Source organism: Anneissia japonica, unplaced genomic scaffold, assembly GCF_011630105.1.
Source record: "Anneissia japonica isolate Jap-2015-1 unplaced genomic scaffold, ASM1163010v1 scaffold785_len581690_cov155, whole genome shotgun sequence".
Lineage (NCBI taxonomy): Eukaryota > Metazoa > Echinodermata > Crinoidea > Comatulida > Comatulidae > Anneissia > Anneissia japonica.
The window spans coordinates 234,822-254,560 of record NW_022739772.1 but is presented as its reverse complement, the minus strand read 5'-3'; the positions used below and the strand labels follow the sequence as shown (position 1 = coordinate 254,560).

Here is a 19,739-nt window from a genome sequence, read left to right as displayed (position 1 = left end):
AGGATTAAATTATAGCGTCTTAGTTCTATTTGGTTGTATTTTAAACCCTGTACAATGTAGTGCTTCAACAAATTCAGAATATTGCTCTTATCAAATAAATAATATCTGAGAAACGCATATAAAGCCTCAAACACTTATAGCTGGACCTTAAGCACTGAAATGGAGACTAAAACTGTGTCTAAGCTAGATTCATGCATAGTGGTCAAAATAACCAAATTTCTAGGGTGGTACTCAATTATTATTAACACCCTGAGGACAGACCAACCTGTGGCCTGACTGGTTGTTTTGAACCCATACAAACCTTACTGACGTGATGGGGTATCCACATCTTAAATTTTAAGACATCTATGTTCTATGTGGTTAGATCAATCGCACCACCATATAAAGTAAGGAGAAGAATGATTCCAAAACCAAGCAGTAAGCCAGCGTTTTGTAGAAGAAATATTTGTAAATTGGTCGGTGACAAACTGGGATCAGAACTGCTGTTAATTTCAGGAAGCTGCAAGAGATTAAATTAAAAAAAATCATATTTAAAAAATATCACCTGATGAAGCTAGCTCAAGCTAGCGAAAGCTTGTCTCAATAAATTTTGTTAGTCTGAAGATGGTGCTACTGTACTCATTTCATTTATATTTAAAAAATAGAAATGTATCATTTTGCTTCAGTGTACTGTAATAAATTTTGTTTTTATGTTTTTAGGAAATGATGGTTTCATGATATTCAACAGGTGTTAAATCATATTGTCTATGTTTAGCTAATAAATTTGAAAAATAAAATTAAATATTTTCAATTACTACCTTGAATCTTGACTACCAAGCTACAAGTGTTAAATGTACAATGTCGTTAACAAACTTCAACAATTAAATTTTACATTCAAAATGCTTTATGAAGTCACAGATTCTATAGGATCTGTAATTAGTGCATATTTAAATAAATTATTAAATTGAAATTTAGAGTAATGAATTTTGACTAGCAAGCTACAACAGCTGTCCTTTCATATTTTTTTTGATATACAGAGTACAGGTATTTAACAAGTGTAAAATGTACGTTTATCTAATACACTTAAACAATAAATTAGATATTATCATTATTTATAGCATATAGTTAAATAAGTTATTTGATGTTTACAGTTAGAATTTGGTTTGTTAATATACAGAATCATCAACATATTTAACAAGTGTTAAATTTATACGATCTTTTTTTAGATAATAAAACTTGAACAAATACTATAATATTTAAATTGCTTTTTATATTGTATATTTAATTAAGTTTATTTAATTGACATTTAGGGTTAGGATTTATTTTCCTTGCCAAATACAAAACCCTTTCTATACTTTATGCGCCGCCCTCCGTGATAAACGCTACCATGAGGAAAACTCCAAACCCAACACCCTTCGTTTGTCTGTCCAACATTACATGGTTAAGTAGTAAGCATCTTAAATTCAAATAGGATATAATTTTTCCAAAACACCTATGACCTCTCAATGACCTATGGCCTATGACAATTCAAAAATTAATTGAATACACCATGCAACAGCCTGAGATGTTCTTAAATAAACAATTACTATTTTAACTTTCTCCATCTGGGGTATTGAAAAATTATACAGAGAAGAAAATTTGGGATAAAGGATTACAATAAGCTGTGACCTTAAACTGTGTAAATCTATCCCAACCATATGTTTATTATTGTGGGTTACACCTTGTGTAACTTTATAACTTCATTGTCAATACATATAAAGGGGAAAAAAGAAAGAAAGACAAAACCACAGAATGTGAGCAAGGGTTTGGACAGTATCACACAGGCTTACCAACTATTTATTTCATACCATATAGCAGTTTACTTGTTTGCAAACTCAGTGCTGCACATAAACTAACATACTTCAAAACACACATACATTCACACAACTGAGGGCAACTCAATGGTTACAATGCTGTTTTTAACACGTTGACTGACAAGCCCATTTTTACAAGATTCATCCCATATGCCAAGGCATAAAGGTTGCCACCATTGAAAATCAATCTCATTAACTGCATTGAAACACAAACAAACATACAGGTGAGTTGGATGGCTGAGCAGTTAAGGCAGGGATGACTCAACGTACAGCCATAATATTGGTGCTGGTTTCGAACGGCATGCTCCCCCATGGTTCCGTGGTGGAACAAGTCTTCTCGGATAAGGGTTATAAATCGTAGGGCCAGTGTACGCAATTTGGGTAATTTAAAGAACCAATTCATCTTTTGAGACAAGTATGGAGATACCTTGGTGTACTGGTCCACTCAGCCCCGGTTGTTTGCAGACAAGAATAACTGGTAACGGTTTACCGGGTAGATGAGATACGAAGAGACCCTTAGGGGAAAAGTGAGTTACTGTAAGAACTAGTCCAAAACTCAAGTGCTTTGAGATCATATCGGTATGAAGCGCTATATAAATGTACAATACAATACAATATTATTTACCACATAGTGAACAAGAAGATAGTAGTACAGATACATGTAAATTGTAATATCTGCTATTTATAGCACATCATTATAATTTACACCTACCATGTCCACGAGTGATATGTATAAGAACATGCCACCGGCTAGGGCAAAGATCCACTCCCCCGCTGACGTAACTTCACCTAGGACGATGCCTAGGACCAATCCTAAGTAGCATGTCACAGCCGAGGCAAGGTTAGCCATCACGGCTTGCCTAATTGACAGACCAGATTTAAGTAATATAGCAAAATCACCTGCAAGTTAAAAACAAAAATCAGTTATTGAAATTGAGAATAAAGCAATTTTCACCATCATCATCATACCACTTTCTTTATAATATTTATTCTTAGCAATTTTTTTATATCAGTGGTTTTTATAACTATGGGCTGCAGTCCAATTTTTGGCCGCAAAGCATTGTTGGAGAAAAAAAAAATCAGATTTGGTTTTGTAAAACTGCTTCATTGATAGTAAATATGCAGTTTGTACAAATTTTGTCACTAATAAAACAGATAATGATATTAAATTATTGTATATCATAAGAAAGTAGAGGTAATTTTGGAAACAAAACGGAAATTCTTGCCGTTTTTTGGTACGTTGGTCCCTGGCTCTGCTGGGCCAAGGCTTGGAGCCTAGAATCTCAAGTAGTCATAAGGTAAAAAGTTCGAAGAACGCTGGTCTAAATAAGATAAACTGTATATTAGAAATAGCGATCCTGTTTGAAGGCCTGTTTACACTATGATGGTCAATGACAAAGAGCTAAAAAGCAATTATTCATATAGAAAATAAAAGAAATAAGTTTTCACACTAGCACGATTCGATAACAATTTATCGTGTATATGATAAAAAAAAAAATTTTACAAATCAAATCAAATGACGTCATAATCATGGGAAAAAGATAAAATCGTTTTTACTACTATGATTTTATTCTTTTCCCATGTTTATGATGCATTTGATTTGTAAAATTATTTTTTTTAACCGCATACATGATAAATCGTTGTCGAATCATGCTAGTGTGAAAACTTTTCTTATTTCTTTTATTTTCTGTATGAACAATTGCTTTTTAGCATTTTATTGTTGATCGTTATTGTCATAGTGTGAACAAGCCTTTAACCTATTATACAACACATTTACTAGTTAATCAATCAGTCTATCAATCCATAAATTTGGCAACAGTTTTTAAAGATTATTAAAGTAATAAAAATTGATAAAACCTTTCAGGTTGTACATACCTAACTCATGCGGAAATTCTTCGCATATCACTGCTATAGAAATGCTAATGCCACTTGCGATCGAATGTGTGAACGAAGCGCCGATCGCTAAGCCATCGATAAAATTGTGAAGACCATCGCCAAATACTATCATATACGCTACCGATGCGATTGCTTTTTTTGTCGTACTAAAGTCCATGTCGGAGTGGTCATGATTGCAATGATTTATAATATCACCATTCATCTGAAAACAAAATATGTGAGTGAACCTAATCTTTTTATTGACTTTTTATTGAAATTAAATTATTAGTAATAGTATAATATTCATAAATATAAATAATATGAATGATCACAAAAATAATTATGGTGATGATGTCTATGGCGATAAGGATGATAATTATAATAATATGATAGAGAAAATAATAGTTTTTTATAACTGAATGAATATAATAGTACTCATAATATTAAGCATGAAAAAAATATAATTATTAATAATAATAATAATAATGAAAATAATAAAATTATAATTTTTATTAGTATGTAACAGTAATAATAATAATTATAATCATAAAAATGAAAATATTTAAAATAATAAAAAGAAAATTTACAGGTCTTAATCTCTGTCCACGTATCAAATTTTCTTGGACAAAAATATCGTTGTATGCCCATATATAGTCATAATGTGCCTATATATGGTCATGATGAGACATGACCATATTTAGGCATGTCATATTCTTCTGTCAAATAAAATTTGATAGTCTGGACAAGGCGTTATACTTGATAAGCTGGACATGCACTATCAAATTTTAGTCTGTCAGACTTAACGACATTTGATGAGACTTTGCATATGGTAGTACGCTTGCTTTTTTTTCAATATGATTAAACAAATTCAGAGAGTGCTACTATTTCTTGGAAGTCTGTACAAATATTATTTGTCTGACAAACAAAAATCTGATATATTATGCTTGGCTGTACATACCTGGTCACGTTCCGCATCACCATTCAACATCACATGAAACTGGATGTTGGTTCCGTTACAAGGTGCGTTGGAATGGTCATCCAACGTTTGTGGTGTAAAGTGATTGGATGGACTTTTTGTTTCGTAGACCGTGTATACCTTTTCTGGACCAGCCATTTGACGTTTCTAATGAAAAAGTGTAAAAGAAATTTCCAAATAATTTATGCAAATATGACACCTTTAATAATAAATATATGTATCTATTAATATTATTATTATTATTATTTTCCAAATTTAAGGTAGCTTGTATAAAATGTACTTACTTCTTTCTTCTTAATGGCTATGATTTTTAAAATTCTCTCAACTAAAAAGAAAAGATAGATTCCACCGAGGACTGTCATGTTTTTCCACACAAACATTTGCCCTTCAGTATCCACTAACATTCCATGAGCCTGTGAATGATTTAAATCAGTCAATAAATTAAATATTCCATAAACAAATCAATCAATCAATCAATCAGTTATCAGTCACCAACAATCAATCATTATCCAACCAATCAATCAACCAGTAAATCAAGCTATTAATTAATCAAACAATCAAGCATTGACCAATCATTAACCAACCAATCAATCAATCATCCACCAAGCAGTCATCAACCAATCAATCAATCATCAACCAATTAGTCATCAACTAATCAATCAATCAACCAACTAATCAATCATCAACTAATCAATGAATTCATCATCAACCAATCAATCAATCTTCAACCAATCAATCACCAACCAATAAATCAAGCTATCAATTAATCAAACAATCAAGCATTCACCAATCATTAACCAACCAATCAATCAATCAATCATCCAACAAGCAGTCATCAACCAATCAATCATCAACTAATCAATGAATTTATCATCAACCAATCAATCAATCTTCAACCAATCAGTCAATTCATCAACCAACCAATCAATCAATCATCAACCAATCAATCAATCATCAACCAACCAATCAATCATCAACCAATCAATCAACCAATCATCAACCAACCAATCAATCAATCAAGCATTGACCAATCAATCATCAACCTACCAATCAAGCAATCATCAACCAACCAATCAATCATCAATCAATCAACCAATCATCACCTAACCAATCAATCAATCAATCATCAGCCAATCAATTAATCAATCAATTAATCATCAACCAATAAATCAAGCATCGAACATTTAATCAAGCAATTAAGTATCGACTATTCAATCAATCAAAAATTGACTAATAATCATCACCCAACTAATCAATCAAATCAATCAATCATTCATTTAACATATGCAGCTTTTAATAAAAATTCTGAGTTTGAAGAATTCGCTCAGATGGGAGTCGCATGCCAAATTTGCACCACTTTGTAGGTACAGGTTAAACCTGGAAAAAGCTACAATTAATATGTATACATAGTGTATTTGTTATAATACATTTGTTACAAGCATACATGTGATTCATAATTTCAGAAATATGACATTATGTAACTGAGTATAATAAAACAGCTCTAAAATTATTTTAAATTGTTAAAATGCTCCTTCGAATCTTACTCACAATTGATCATTCATGACTAAGAATAGTTCCTAGGGAGCACAGAATGTTGCACGTCACTTAATGTGTAATTGATATGTGTACAGTACCCAGCAAAGGGCAACAAAAGTATTGTGATATTTTTAAACTAATGCTGCAAAATCTGGTAAATTGAAGAGGAAATAAATGTTAAGTTTGTCTGAGTTTGAAGAATTTGCTCAGATGGGAGTCGCATGCCAAATTTGCACCACTTTGTAGGTACAGGTTAAACCTGGAAAAACCTACAATTAATACATACATAGTGTATTTGTTATAATACATTTGTTACAAGCGTACATGTGATTCATAATTTCAGAAATATGACATTATGTAACTGAGTATAATAAAACAGCTCTAAAATTATTTTAAATTGTTACAATGCTCCTTCGAATCTTACTCACAATTGATCATTCATGACTAAGAATAGTTCCTAGGGAGCGCAGAATGTTGCACATCACTTATGTGTTTGATGTCTGCATAGTACCCAGCCAAGGGCAACAAAAGCATTGTGATATTTTTTAACTAATGCTACAAAATCTGGTAATTTGAAGAGGAAATAAATGTTAAGTGATTGTGCTTCCTTATTGATGACAAGTTAATCTTAAGATAAATTGTAGTAGATATTAAATTAATTAATAATTTGGATAGTAAATAAATTTCAAAGCTGCTGTATAGATAACAGTACAACATTTTTTTTTTTTTTTTCTCTTTCGTAGGAGTTTAACCCACTTTTATTTCTTTCTCTTTTTGTTACTTTTCTTTTTTTTCAGCTTCTAATACATATTTAAAAGAAAAGAAGTATACAAAATAAAAACAATTGCACATAGGAGGGGTCAGTCCACAATGGCTGACTATCTTTCTTTTTTTTTTTTTTAACATCCTTCCACTTGTAATACTTTCTAAATATTTTTTACCAAGATGTAATTAACATTATTAACATCGTACATTAAAAAGAATTTCTTCAAGTTAACTTTTTCATAAAAAAAAAAAAAATTTATATACATATACACTGCACATATACATAATATTATTTTCCTTTTAAATCCAACCTTTACCTTTCATGGGAATTTCATTCTCCTTTATTTCTTTCTTTTTTTGTTATTTTTTTTTGTATGGAATACACTCACATACATATACATTTCACACTCATGATATATATATCCTGTCTCTTATACACATCTAGATGTGTATAAGAGACAGGTATTACTCTTTCATCCCAATTTTTTGAGTGCAAAGACTTTTGTTATACCCAATGTATACTCCTAGTATTTTGAAAGAATCTCTCCATTGAATATTTCCTGGTTGCTCTTTTTTATTTTTCCATGTTCCGAGCCACATAGCATTTGTTTTTTGTTTAGATAATTTCAATTTTGCTATGTTACAGATAACAGTACAACATTGTGTACACCATTATTCCTGAATATGAACTCATAAAACTAGTATGGTTGGGGACTTATTACAGTACTGTATATAGTGCATGTAACAATAAATTATAAATATTAAAACAATAATATTGTAATAACTTAAAAATAGCTTTGTTATAGTCTTAAATAATATTAGTCAGTGTTTTTTTGTTGTTGTTGTTGTTGGTCCTTTGGTGACTGTTTTATTGGTTGTTATCTGATATCTTATTGTTATATTTTATTGTAATTACTGTATTTTACTGCATTTGACCATTGTTTTAATATTTTTACTGTCAATATTAAGTACCAAATTTCCTTGTTTGGAGCAATAGAGCTTATCTTATCTTTTTGTGGTCTCTACGAAGAACGAAAAATAGCAAATTCAATTCTAGTAGGTCAACTAGGCTAGTCACGCTAAAATAAATGCGAAACAGATAAACACAAAGGAACCAACACTATCGCACCGTTCACCTGCAGTCTGAGACCACCGACAAGCAGTGGTTAGCAGGTACATGACTCACAGGTGCTCAAATAGTGTTGACTTCAGGCCTAGCCTTTCCTAAACAATGAAAGTGAAAATAAACAGAAAACAAGGACAAATTAAAGACAGAAAAAGGTGGGATTGAATTATGATAGAGCTAATACATAATTTTTTTCCAGCAGATATTTTAGTTGTTTATTAATACATCCTTCTATAGTAGCTTGATCAAACCACATATTTGGTATGAATTACAATTTTCTTATTAGAACTGGACCAAGACCAAAAGGATATAAATCAGATTTGACTACAATATATAAATCCATATATAATTCAAAGACACAAAATACCATATATTAGAAATAAAATTTTAATTATGATTACTTTAACAGAAACAGTCACCACAATTGAACCAAGGTTACTTTGGAATAATATGGATCAAGATACATGATTGGTTAATGTAATTATGAATAAATTATAATTTTCTTTCTAATTGGACCAGGGCAAAAATCTTGAGATAAGATGTGATTATGTTAAATCCATAAAAAATAATAAAAACGCAAATTAATTAAACACTAAACACAATCGAACCAAGGTTACTTTGAAATAATGTGGATCAAGATACATGATTAGTTAATATAATATGAATACATTATAATCTTCTTTCTAATTGGACCAGCGTAAACAAATCTTGAGATAAGATGTGATTATGTAATCCATTAAAAAAAAAAACCCCCCAAAAAACACAAATTAATTATTACTTATTTCTTTAACTAACTACTGTAACAGTAAACACATTAAAGACAATATAAGATATCTTCAATAATTAGTAATTAAATAATAAAATTATTACAAAATATTTACTGTAGTAAATTAAAAATAAAAATCAACTATGATTACTTTAACTGAGACAATAAACACAATCAAACCTAGGCTACTTTTGAATAATAACAATATGAATCAAGATACATGATTTGTTAATGTATACTATGAATAAATTATAATATTCCTTCTAATTTACACCAGGGCCAAAAAATATTGAGATAAGATGTGATTATGTAAATATCCATAAATTTAAATGAAGACAATAAATTCTACATATTAAAAATTGAACCAGTAACAATAAACAATGAAGACACGGTTACTTTGGGATGATAAACAAGTAACCAAATAATGAATTAAAATATGACGTCAATGGTTAATGAAAATATGAGTTCACTCTAATATCTTCCTTTAATTTGGACCAGGGCCAAAAAATATCATGAGATAAGATGTGATTAAATCCATTAGAAAAAAAAAATAATTCCAAAAAACGAAATTCTATAATAAAAATAGAAATTAATATAATATACCAGAAACATAAAACACAAACGAGACATGGTTTACCAAACATGAATTATTTAAAGACGTCGCTGGTTTTTTTTATTACTATTAATCTTCCTTCTTATTGGACCAGGGCCAAAAATCATGAGATACAATTGTTATTAAATCAATAAATAAACATAAATAATTAACACAACATTCCATATTATTAAAAGCAGAAATTATTTATTAATTTACTTTACCAGTAACAGTAAACACAATTGAGACAATGTTACAATTAACATGCAAATTGACAAAACATTATTGGTAATCTAATTATGAATAAATTATACTTTCCTATCTACTTGGACTAGGACTAAAAACCTTGAGATAAGATATGATTAATATAAAATTAATTTAACAAAAAATAATCCAAAACACAAAATTCCATAAATTAAAAATAGAAATCTAAATTATTTTATCAGGAAAAGATAACACAATCGAAACAATTTTACATTGCAATAATAAACAAACAACTTGGACCAAATATGAATTTAGATAATTGACTGATTAATGTAAATATGAATATAATACTAATCTTCCTTCTAATAGGACAAAGGCTAAACATTGACATTATGTTTGGTTTTTATTATTATTATTACAGTATTATGTTTATTATTAACTGTTATTATATTTACTGTATTATTGCTATTACTATTATCATTGTTATTATCAATGTTAATATAATTATTATTGTTTTATTATATTAATATTATCTTATTAATATTATTACTATTTTATCATGATTATTATTTTTATTGATATTATTACTTGGGGACCCCTTCTGAAACAAGCCTTCAGGCTTAAAGGGTCATCCTCTGCTTTCCATGTGTAATTTTAAGAAGGGTGGGTTTATGGTGTTTTTCTGATTTGTTTATGTATTATTTTCATCACTATGATCACTTTTCATCTTTTCTTTGTAATGAATTCATAGAAAGCAATAAATATCACACACTCCACAAACAAAAATAATTAAACAGAACATAAAATTCCACACATTATTCTGATTTGTTTATGTATTATTTTCATCACTATGATCACTTTTCGTCTTTTCTTTGTAATGACTTCATAGAAAGCAATAAATATCACACACTCCACTTAAGTCAACAAAAAAAAACCAATTAAACAGAACATAAAATTCCAGACATTAAAAATAGAATTAATTCTACATACTGTATTTACCGGGAATGAAGTCAAGGTTATACTTTCGATAATAAACTTAGAACTTGGGCAAAATATGAATTTTAACCAGATGTTGCGGATCAAACAGACTTACCTCTGGTATAAGGCTTAGTACAGCATTTGCCGACAATGTGCCAACCGCCAGACATATAAGAAACATTAACACTTTTTTGTAAAGATGCTTGTTCATCATCGGAACAACGCATACTCCAAGTACAGCACCGACATTTATGATTGTCACAAAGAGGAAACCATATCCCCATGCTGTAAAATACAAGCAAAAGAAAAATAATCATATTTCTACACTGTATGCCAATCACAATTTCTGTCCACCCTAAACCATAATTTCTCTCCCATGAACCAAACAGGGATTTTATTCTAGAGCCCCCTTCAGTAACCGTTACCGCAATATTGTGGCAGTATTACTAGGATGCAAGGTTGCCTAAAGTAAGCCGGCATATTGGCGTATGGACCCTTTCAGACAGAAAGCCATGCCGGCGTGCTTACCGCAATATTGCGGTATTGCAGCTCTGTCTGAAAAGGGCTTAGGACCTTGGACCTCCTCTCAGACTTGTTTGACCCCCTATCATACCATCATGCCTGCACATTTTTAAATTTACCACCGGCTTTCCACCTAAACATATGGAACACATACTCTTTCCTCAGTAATTTTAAGTTCTGACAAATATTGTAAATGTTATGATGAAAAACCTGGGCAAAAAAGAAATAGCTAAAATTTACATAACTTGTTCAATTTACAGTATCTTGACCTGTTGTGTGTACTGAACAACTTTTCATTCCATTAATAATGCAACTTTTAATAACTATAATTTTTATCTAAACTGTAGTGATTTTTACCATGTTAAATTTAAAGTATTAACAAATATAAAGCTATTTGGTATTAATATTTGTATGTAAAATAGATTCAATAGTAAAAATTAAAATGTACATTAATATCTTGAACAAAATAAGTTTTTAGAATGCTGTATTCTTCTCTTACTTTCAAGTTTTGTGGGTTCAGCGGTATTGTTAACAGTCATCTTGCAATACAAATCTGCTGGCTACAAAGCTCCTTAAATGCTCAGTAGAGAAAAACTAGCAATCTCCCTCCTCACTCTCTTTTCAATGTTCTGTTGAAATACCAGTAATACTGCAGCTTTTAATTAGCGCTCTTATAATTTTACGTCCAATACACTGATATCTGTTGCACCTTTAATTTAGCACTCTTTAAATTTTAAGTTTGATACACCGACTTCTGTTCCACGCCTGAACTACCAATCTTTTGTAGTATGGTACAAAGACGTCTGTTCAGTACCTTCTAATTATTTCTCTTCCAATTAATCTGCTCTTGCGACTATATTTTCAGTTTGTACGCCAACCTTGGATTTCGATTTGCGCTTCTTCGATGTTCAATACATCAACTTTTTTTGAGAGCTAAAAGCACTTCTCTGCCGATGCCCTTGCTGTTACAAGTGTGTGCGAACCTGTGGTATATAATGCGACATAAAATATTATTCATAGTATTAAAACCAGTTAATTGAAGTTAATTATTGTAGTTGGATTGTGTTAAGTACCAGTCGTAATCTGTACACAGATGGCAAAGACACATACTTTAATTATTTTGTAGCTTTATGGTTACTATTATAGCAACAAAAGGTTTTAAGCATATTATTATTGACCTTTTAACAGATGGGAAATACTAGGTGACTTCACATAGAACTGAATGAATCTAGTATTTGACTGAATGACTGATTGATTAACTGCACAGTTGAAACAGAGAGCTTTATTAATTTATAAAGGCCAAATATCTGCCTCACTGAAGCCTTGTTCCGATGGTGTAAGTTACACCAGTGATATCATAGTTATCGAACATGCGCTTGTTATGAGGCTGACACCGACCATATGAACGGGGTCACCTGAGGGAAAACAAGCGCTTCAAACCGCAAGATAACACCGACAAATGGCCGGATTGGCAAGGCTCTAATCTGATAAAACTTGCTGTTAATTGACTTGCCACATGTTGATTGCAATAAAATCTATAGCTTGACCACGGTCTCATTTTCAAGGCAATTCTACTAGGGCCTAGTTGGTTCATAACATCAACCAAAACATCTTTAAATTTACCTTTTTGAGTTGTTTCTACTCCATAATTGTCAATTTTTAATCCAAATAAAACATTACAGGATAAATTTATATTATTACCATTCATTGTAAACTTCATATAAATTTTCATGTCTTATTTTGGGAAATCCGCAAAATACCGTGGTAGTTTGTTCGTTGTGTCTAAAGATACGGCTGAACGAGATACGGCAAAAGACGACGAGATACTGTATCAAATTACAGCTATTACAGTAGCCTTATCTTTAGCCACTATTCACACACTCAAGCAAGAACAACCACGAACGACGTTCATACTCGCATACTACATTTGGTTGCTTAGTTTTTATGCTGCCTAAAATCGCCTATATGTTCATACAGTAGGTAGGCTTAGGTTAGGTGAGAGAAAAAAAAAATCAGAGAGATTTGTCGTCTTCGTTTTATTGAAACATCATTATGAGATCAATAGAAATAATTTTAATCATTTTTATATCAGTGTATAAGTGCTATAACTATCTGCTACAGTATAACTCTCATGTAGACATACGAAAAAATTTGATGCGATCTTGATTGGATTTCTCATTAACTTGCATCGGACAGGAGTGATTGTCGGAACATAGTTTGATAATAGGTTGTATACTACGCATGCCTACTTTCCCACCAGGTTGGTACTGCCCTTGGATGGCTGACTCTATGAATTATCTAGTTTATGGGAAATCCTATATATATTCTGGTATATTTCATTCAATCATCATAATAAAATGAATTGAGATGAATAAAATTACAAAAATAAAAACTATTCATAGATACTGTACATACATAAAATCCTATAAATTATTACCATTACACTATTAATATCATTATGATTTTTACAAAAATTATAATTTAAACATTCAAAAAAACTAATTGCACATAAAAAAAAACATTTCATACAACACTTTAACTATTAGCCAGGCAGAGTATTGGTATGCAACACAGGTGGGCAAAGTGCGGCCCTACAGCGATTTTTTTTACAAAAAAAAAAAAAAAAATCAGCGACATTTTATAATATAAAAAGATATTAAAATCGTTAAAAAATTTACATTAATAAAGGTCAGGTAAAGAGAACATTGAAAATACGATAAAAAATATAAACAATTCAGTCACAACACCAAAAGAGTCAAACAACATTCGAAAATACAAGATAACAAAGCAAGATGAACAGAAACAAAAAAAATCAGAAAATTGAGTCACTGGTTGATGAAGTTGATTAGGAAAGGTATAGCACAACTCTTATACTGTATATGCCCACCACTGGTACACAAGCTAAGCAATAATGGAAAAGAACAGATGCCTCATTCGATGATACATTTAATTATACTTCAAGTAGTTTTAACATTTAACTTTTAATTGGAACAATCGTAGTGATTCAGTTTTATTACTGCCAATTAACATGTTGAATAATCTTTTTGAATGAAATGAATTAATGAAAATTGGACCTCGTTGGTAGGCAAAAAAACAACATACTGTACATTTATTATTTAATTAATTAATTCATAAAACTCAACTTCCTCTTTATGTTTATGTAACATCGTATACCAATTCTGTCCCTTTCTGACAGAAGAAAGTAATCAAAATAATTAACATTTTATTTCGGTTCTTATAAAAAAAAAGTGTACACATGTGAATTGTGCAGCAAGGGACTGAAATCCCGATCTTGGGGTTGGGAAATCAAACCATTCGCACAGCGCCAATCCATTACTACTACAGTACCTGCAGAAAACTTGGGACCCCTGAGCCTCATCTCCTCATTTAAAACACAAAACAAAAAACAAATCTAAATCATACATGACCACTTCTTTGTTTCTCCTAAAATAGACAATAAACCACTAGTACTGTAGTTAGTAAACCATACAAAATGTAGGCCTACATTCAACATTACAGGTTATAACTTTGTAAATTGAAAAAAATTCCACTCTCAATAGAAACAAAAAATCTTTGAACAGTTTAAAAGCAAAACAAAAAATATATTTTAGTTATAGGTAACTTGTAGGCTCCTGTGTATTTATCAGTGGTTTATTTATCTCTGAAATTATTGAAAAGTTCACTTGCTTGTAGATAAGAAAAATAAACATTTGAATTGGAAATGTAAAGATCCAAGTTTACTTGAAGTGTTGTGGTGGTAGTAACCGGTATCAACACAAAAAACATAATTGACGAAAAACTTGAAGAGCAATATTGAGAATACAGATTTCCTAATATTTAAAACTGTGGGGAGGTGGAAAAAGAGCTTTCATCATACAGCTTTATAGCCAGTTTATGCTGAGGCTATAGGAAGCATAGATGGTTTTGTTGTAAGGAAAATTGGTCACATAAAAGGAAATGAACCCAGAACCATAGGCTTAGCCAGTGAGCCGTCTGGCCGTCGTTTGGACGGCCACTTTTACCGTGACGCTTGGATGGCTTGGCAGCTCGGCCTACTGTAGCCTAACTGGGCCTGGTCTACCTTCAGCAAAAGTAAAGTAAAGAAAGTGCAGAATGAGAGGAGCATGTTACCGTAAGCCTACTGTATTCCAAAACAAGCATATTTTCAATTTAATTTCCATTGCTGTCTATGTTCTCAAGCATTTCTAAACAAAGTCTTAATACCGCCATTCCCCTTCCACCACCCTTTCCGGGACTCATTTGGTCCGGACTTGGAAATTGCCGTTTTCTTAGAAAACATACAGACGTTACATGTACATAAAAGTCCTAGTCAAAGCTCCATAGTAAAATGGGTGGCAGTTAAAAAGGTGTTCGATCATTTCAGCCGCAACTCATTTCGGCAGCCGTGCCAAATGTATGAAATGCCAAAGAGGCCACCGAATATACAACAGCCGCCAATGAGAAGAACTTAGTCATACAACAGCTGGACAACAAGGAGAAAATATCTAAGCCTAGGCCTACAGTGATTAATTAAGAATTTATTTACCGGTATAAAAACATAACGTGATAAAACAAGAATATTAAAACTATATTTGTTTAAAGATCCAGTAGAATGTGTGTTATTATTATAATATAGGCCCTATGCCAAATAAGTAATTATGTATTGTTAGTTTTATTGTACAGTACACATCCTCCGATGTGTTTAATGTACAATGTGAAAATGTTTGATGTTGATAAGTAATAGATTTATTTTTCTTGCATGATAATGACTAAAAAATGTAGTGTAAAAAAATATGCGGCCGTAGGATGTCATTCATACATTTGTTGATTTTGTTTGATGGTTGAGACAGTAAATAATTAAGAATTTATGTACCGGTATAAAAAAATAAAATACTAAAACGAGAATATTAAAACTACATTTGTTTTTGACTATGATGACATTTCGTTTGTTGATATGTTTGAATTTTTGATTTATTTTTTCTTGTGTGATGACATGTTATCCACGCAAACATATTTACTGTATAGTATACAACTTTTTTTCGTCACTTGTTGATATGTTCAAATTTTTGATTTATTTTCAATGTTGAGAATTGGTGAATAAAATGAGAAAATATTTTACACATCTTGCACCTTGTGTTTTATGTACAACTTCGATGACATGAATAATATAGTGCCCCACCAATAATGATCTCGAATTTCATACTAAATCAAAGTTGATTTTTTAATTTTTATTACGCCCGCTGCTGCCTTGAAATCTCCAACTGTATATTTCTTCCTTAGGCCTAGGCCTATATATTATATACTTTTAAAGCATTTAACCATAGACCTATTAATAAGGTCTTATTATTAATAGGTCCATGATTTTTCTTCCGTAATGAAAATGAACAAAAATTGTAACTGTTAAAAATCGTCTTGTTGTTTCTTGGTTTTTGTACTTTTTAATGTTTATGGTCGAATAAATAAATGAAAGATGACATTTATAGCTTATACTGTACATGTAGGATTTGTCATTCATAGTATTATACATTTAGTTAGTCGGTGGTTGAGACTGTTGTGCATTGGTGAATAAAACGAGAAAATATTTTACACAACTTGCGCCTTGTGTTTTATGTACAACTTTGATGACATGAATACAAAATATAGTGCCCGCCAATAATGATTTCGAATTTCAGAAAGAAATTAAAGTTTTTAAAAAATTTTTATTACGCCCGCCGCTGCCTTGAAATCTCCAAAAATAATTGCATATTTCTTCCTTAGGCCTATATATTATATGAATTTAAAGGATTTAACCATCTCCGATATGTTTTATGTACAACATGTTTTTCTAATTATATACATTTAAAGCATTTAACCATCCCATTTCTACACTGTTTACCAATAAAACAAGATATAAAAGATACATGGTGTTATATTTTTTTATTGTACAATGTGTGAAAAATTTTACTACAATCAGTGCACAAGGACCAACAACGACCTGCAAGGTTGGCATTACCGCCTAAACCACAAAAATGAGGTAAGATATTATTAAATTAAAAACTGTTACTTTTAAGTATATGCTAACACTGTGAAAACATATGAAAACATGAATGAAGACTATAGCCTTATAAAAGAACTAAACAGATGAAAAGACACCATTGTTGTCGTATTCTTGTCGTTTTTCTAAGAGTATTATCAATCAAATGAGTGTGACTAGTGCATTAAGTTGAAGACAACACCCATAAATTATAGTCTAATAAGATTGGACTTTGAATATATAAATGGAAAGATTGAAATATTATTATACATACACAATCCCTTATAATATTTGATATTTTATTCCTATATGATATTTATGTAAATTGGCTTATTTTTGTATTTATTATGTAAGTTTCAGTATATAGTTAAATATTTACAGTGATTGTTACAACTTTAGTATCAATAAAAGAAGATTATACCATTTTAAATTTTGCTATTTTTTGCTAGTCTTGTAGTGAGGTGTTTCAATTTACAATACATATACTGTACCGCCATAATTAATATTTACGAAAACGTATATAATTATAACAATACAATTACATATAATTAACCATTAATCGGAACTAGTTTATAGACAGAATTTATTCCCTCATCGTCTAAAGAACAAATTAAAATCATTATCATTATAAATCAGTTTACTATAACAATTTATTATAGAGTAGGCCTAGTAGTATAAAATGTGAATAATTACTGTATCATTAGGGGATAAAACAACTTCGGCCGCCGACAACTTCGGCCGCGTGGAATTTGTATGGCGCGCCATATGGGCATTATCCCTCACCAGCTATTTGATTGTAGCAAGGTGGATTCTCCCATCAAGTAAATAGCAGCCTAACTGTTTTCTTTTTTTTAAATTGAATAATTTATGATAAAAAGAAATACAAATAAAATATATGGTATGTATTGATATCATATATCGTGTGTGAATGTTAAAAATCTCTAGAAAAATAGGTGCACATGTTTCATCTGTTTCCGACCTTCATCCATGTTATGTCTGTTCAGAATTTATTCTTACAACTTCGTAAGTTTTAAAAGCAAAAGCAAATAAAAAAGTATATACAGTATCACATGTTTGTAGGCGAGATAGAACAAGCCAGTCAGCTATTCCGCGGCTAGTAAGCAGCATTAGTGCGCCTACATTTGGCGGCGTACAAAGAATCAACTACGTAGGTGACTGACCTTGTGTCTGCTTCTCCCAATAGCGTTGTGGGAACCTACTTGTTGGAATGTTTCTTACTGATTTCACTGTTACTAGGCAACTTGCAGTACAAGCAAAGTCTTGCAGTACAGGCAACTTTGTATTTTGTTGCCTATTTTAAGCAGTTTATTTCAATTAATGACAAAGTAAAAGCATCAATACAGAACTGTGTGAATTAATTTTATTGCCTTAGTTGTTAAAAATTTTAATATTGTGGGTATAAAATTTGTTTTTAATACATTCTATCTCCCTAAAAGAGAGTGGCTGCAAAGGCAATGTATACACAAATACATAATAACGCTAAAGCGTAAAGTACAATATTTTCATTATTTGAAATAATACGTTTTTCGAGGATAGATCTTCATCTATTTACATGTCTATCGTTCATATTTTAATCTTGTACATTATACAAACCATAAAACCCAACCCTAAAAATACAGTTCTGAGTTACTTATGAATGATTATTAAAATCAATATCACAATCATAAATGAAATTAATATACTTTATTATTTGTGAAGAAATCCTCATAAACCTTACAAAAGTAAAGAAGGATACAAAATATAGCACAACTAATGCTAAAAAAACACATTATCCTTGTTCTTTTCCATCACTTTTATTATATATTTATACTCATAAATGTTATAAAAGTAAAGTAGGATACAAAAATATGGCCGGCACAATTGATTCTAAAAAAAACGCTACCAACAGAACTCTATTGCCCCCCCCCCCATACTTTCTATTGTTAAAAATCTGGCGGCCGAAATGATCTGAGACCGTTAAGAAAAGGGCCCCTTTCAATAATAAATCTGCTGAAGAGTGTGTTTGTGGGATTTTGGCCTATTTAGTTTTTTGAAAAAAGGTTACCGTAAGGAGTGCTAGGCAGTACTAAGAGGGGCCCACTGTGGCCTCTCTGGGCCCACTTATACGCCACTGTGTGGAAGGAACCCTGTACTTACGTGTCTGTCTACACCAGGCGAATGAATGAATGTACAGTACTACTACTAGTACTACGGGGAGCTTTCGTTCAAATCGAATCAGCTGGGGCCTACGTCCTAGCCTAGCCTGCCGAGGATTCAAAAGGTGCGATGCCTCATTTGTGTTGTCTAATATAATATTATGCCACCGATCGAGTATTGAGTAAGCCTATAACAACTATATATTCAGATGAAACATCAGCTAAAGTATAGTCTTACCTCTTTACTTTGAGTTTAATCTTCAGGCAACCTGCCACCCCTCTATAATAGTCAAACGTGGCTACGCATGTGTGTTTGCGTATACATACAGTTCACGCCGTGAATGAATGACGTCACAGCGTTCGCCAATACTAGGGCATACAAATTTTGCTCAGGCATA

At 31.3% G+C, this 19,739-nt stretch overlaps 1 protein-coding gene across 2 annotated transcripts; it reads right to left on the bottom strand.

The window, feature by feature from the left end:
• Nucleotides 1–2: 2 nt before the first annotated feature.
• LOC117117992 (zinc transporter ZIP14-like) lies at nt 3–19,675 on the bottom strand. Of its 2 annotated transcripts, XM_033262489.1 has the most exons (9): nt 19,580–19,675; nt 11,987–12,155; nt 11,672–11,801; nt 10,766–10,935; nt 4,968–5,096; nt 4,666–4,830; nt 3,708–3,930; nt 2,545–2,732; nt 3–499 (listed from the first exon to the last, which is right to left on the bottom strand). In XM_033262489.1, the coding sequence occupies exons 3-9, from the start codon at nt 11,709–11,711 to the stop codon at nt 353–355; spliced, it is 1,062 nt and encodes a 353-aa protein (XP_033118380.1). In that variant the 5' UTR covers nt 11,712–11,801; nt 11,987–12,155; nt 19,580–19,675; the 3' UTR covers nt 3–352. The 2 variants fall into 2 exon arrangements, with proteins under 2 accessions (XP_033118380.1, XP_033118379.1); XM_033262488.1 differs by having other exon boundaries at nt 11,672–12,155.
• Between the last annotated feature and the right edge of the window lie 64 nt (nt 19,676–19,739).

Coding starts and splice junctions, on each gene's coding strand:
- LOC117117992 (XM_033262488.1), bottom strand. CDS start 11,711: ATGACTGTTAACAATACCGCTGAACCCACAAAACTTGAAA. Junction 10,936..11,671: donor TGAACCCACAAAACTTGAAA/GTAAGAGAAGAA, acceptor TGTATTTTACAG/CATGGGGATATGGTTTCCTC. Junction 2,733..3,707: donor AGAATTTCCGCATGAGTTAG/GTATGTACAACC, acceptor TTTAACTTGCAG/GTGATTTTGCTATATTACTT.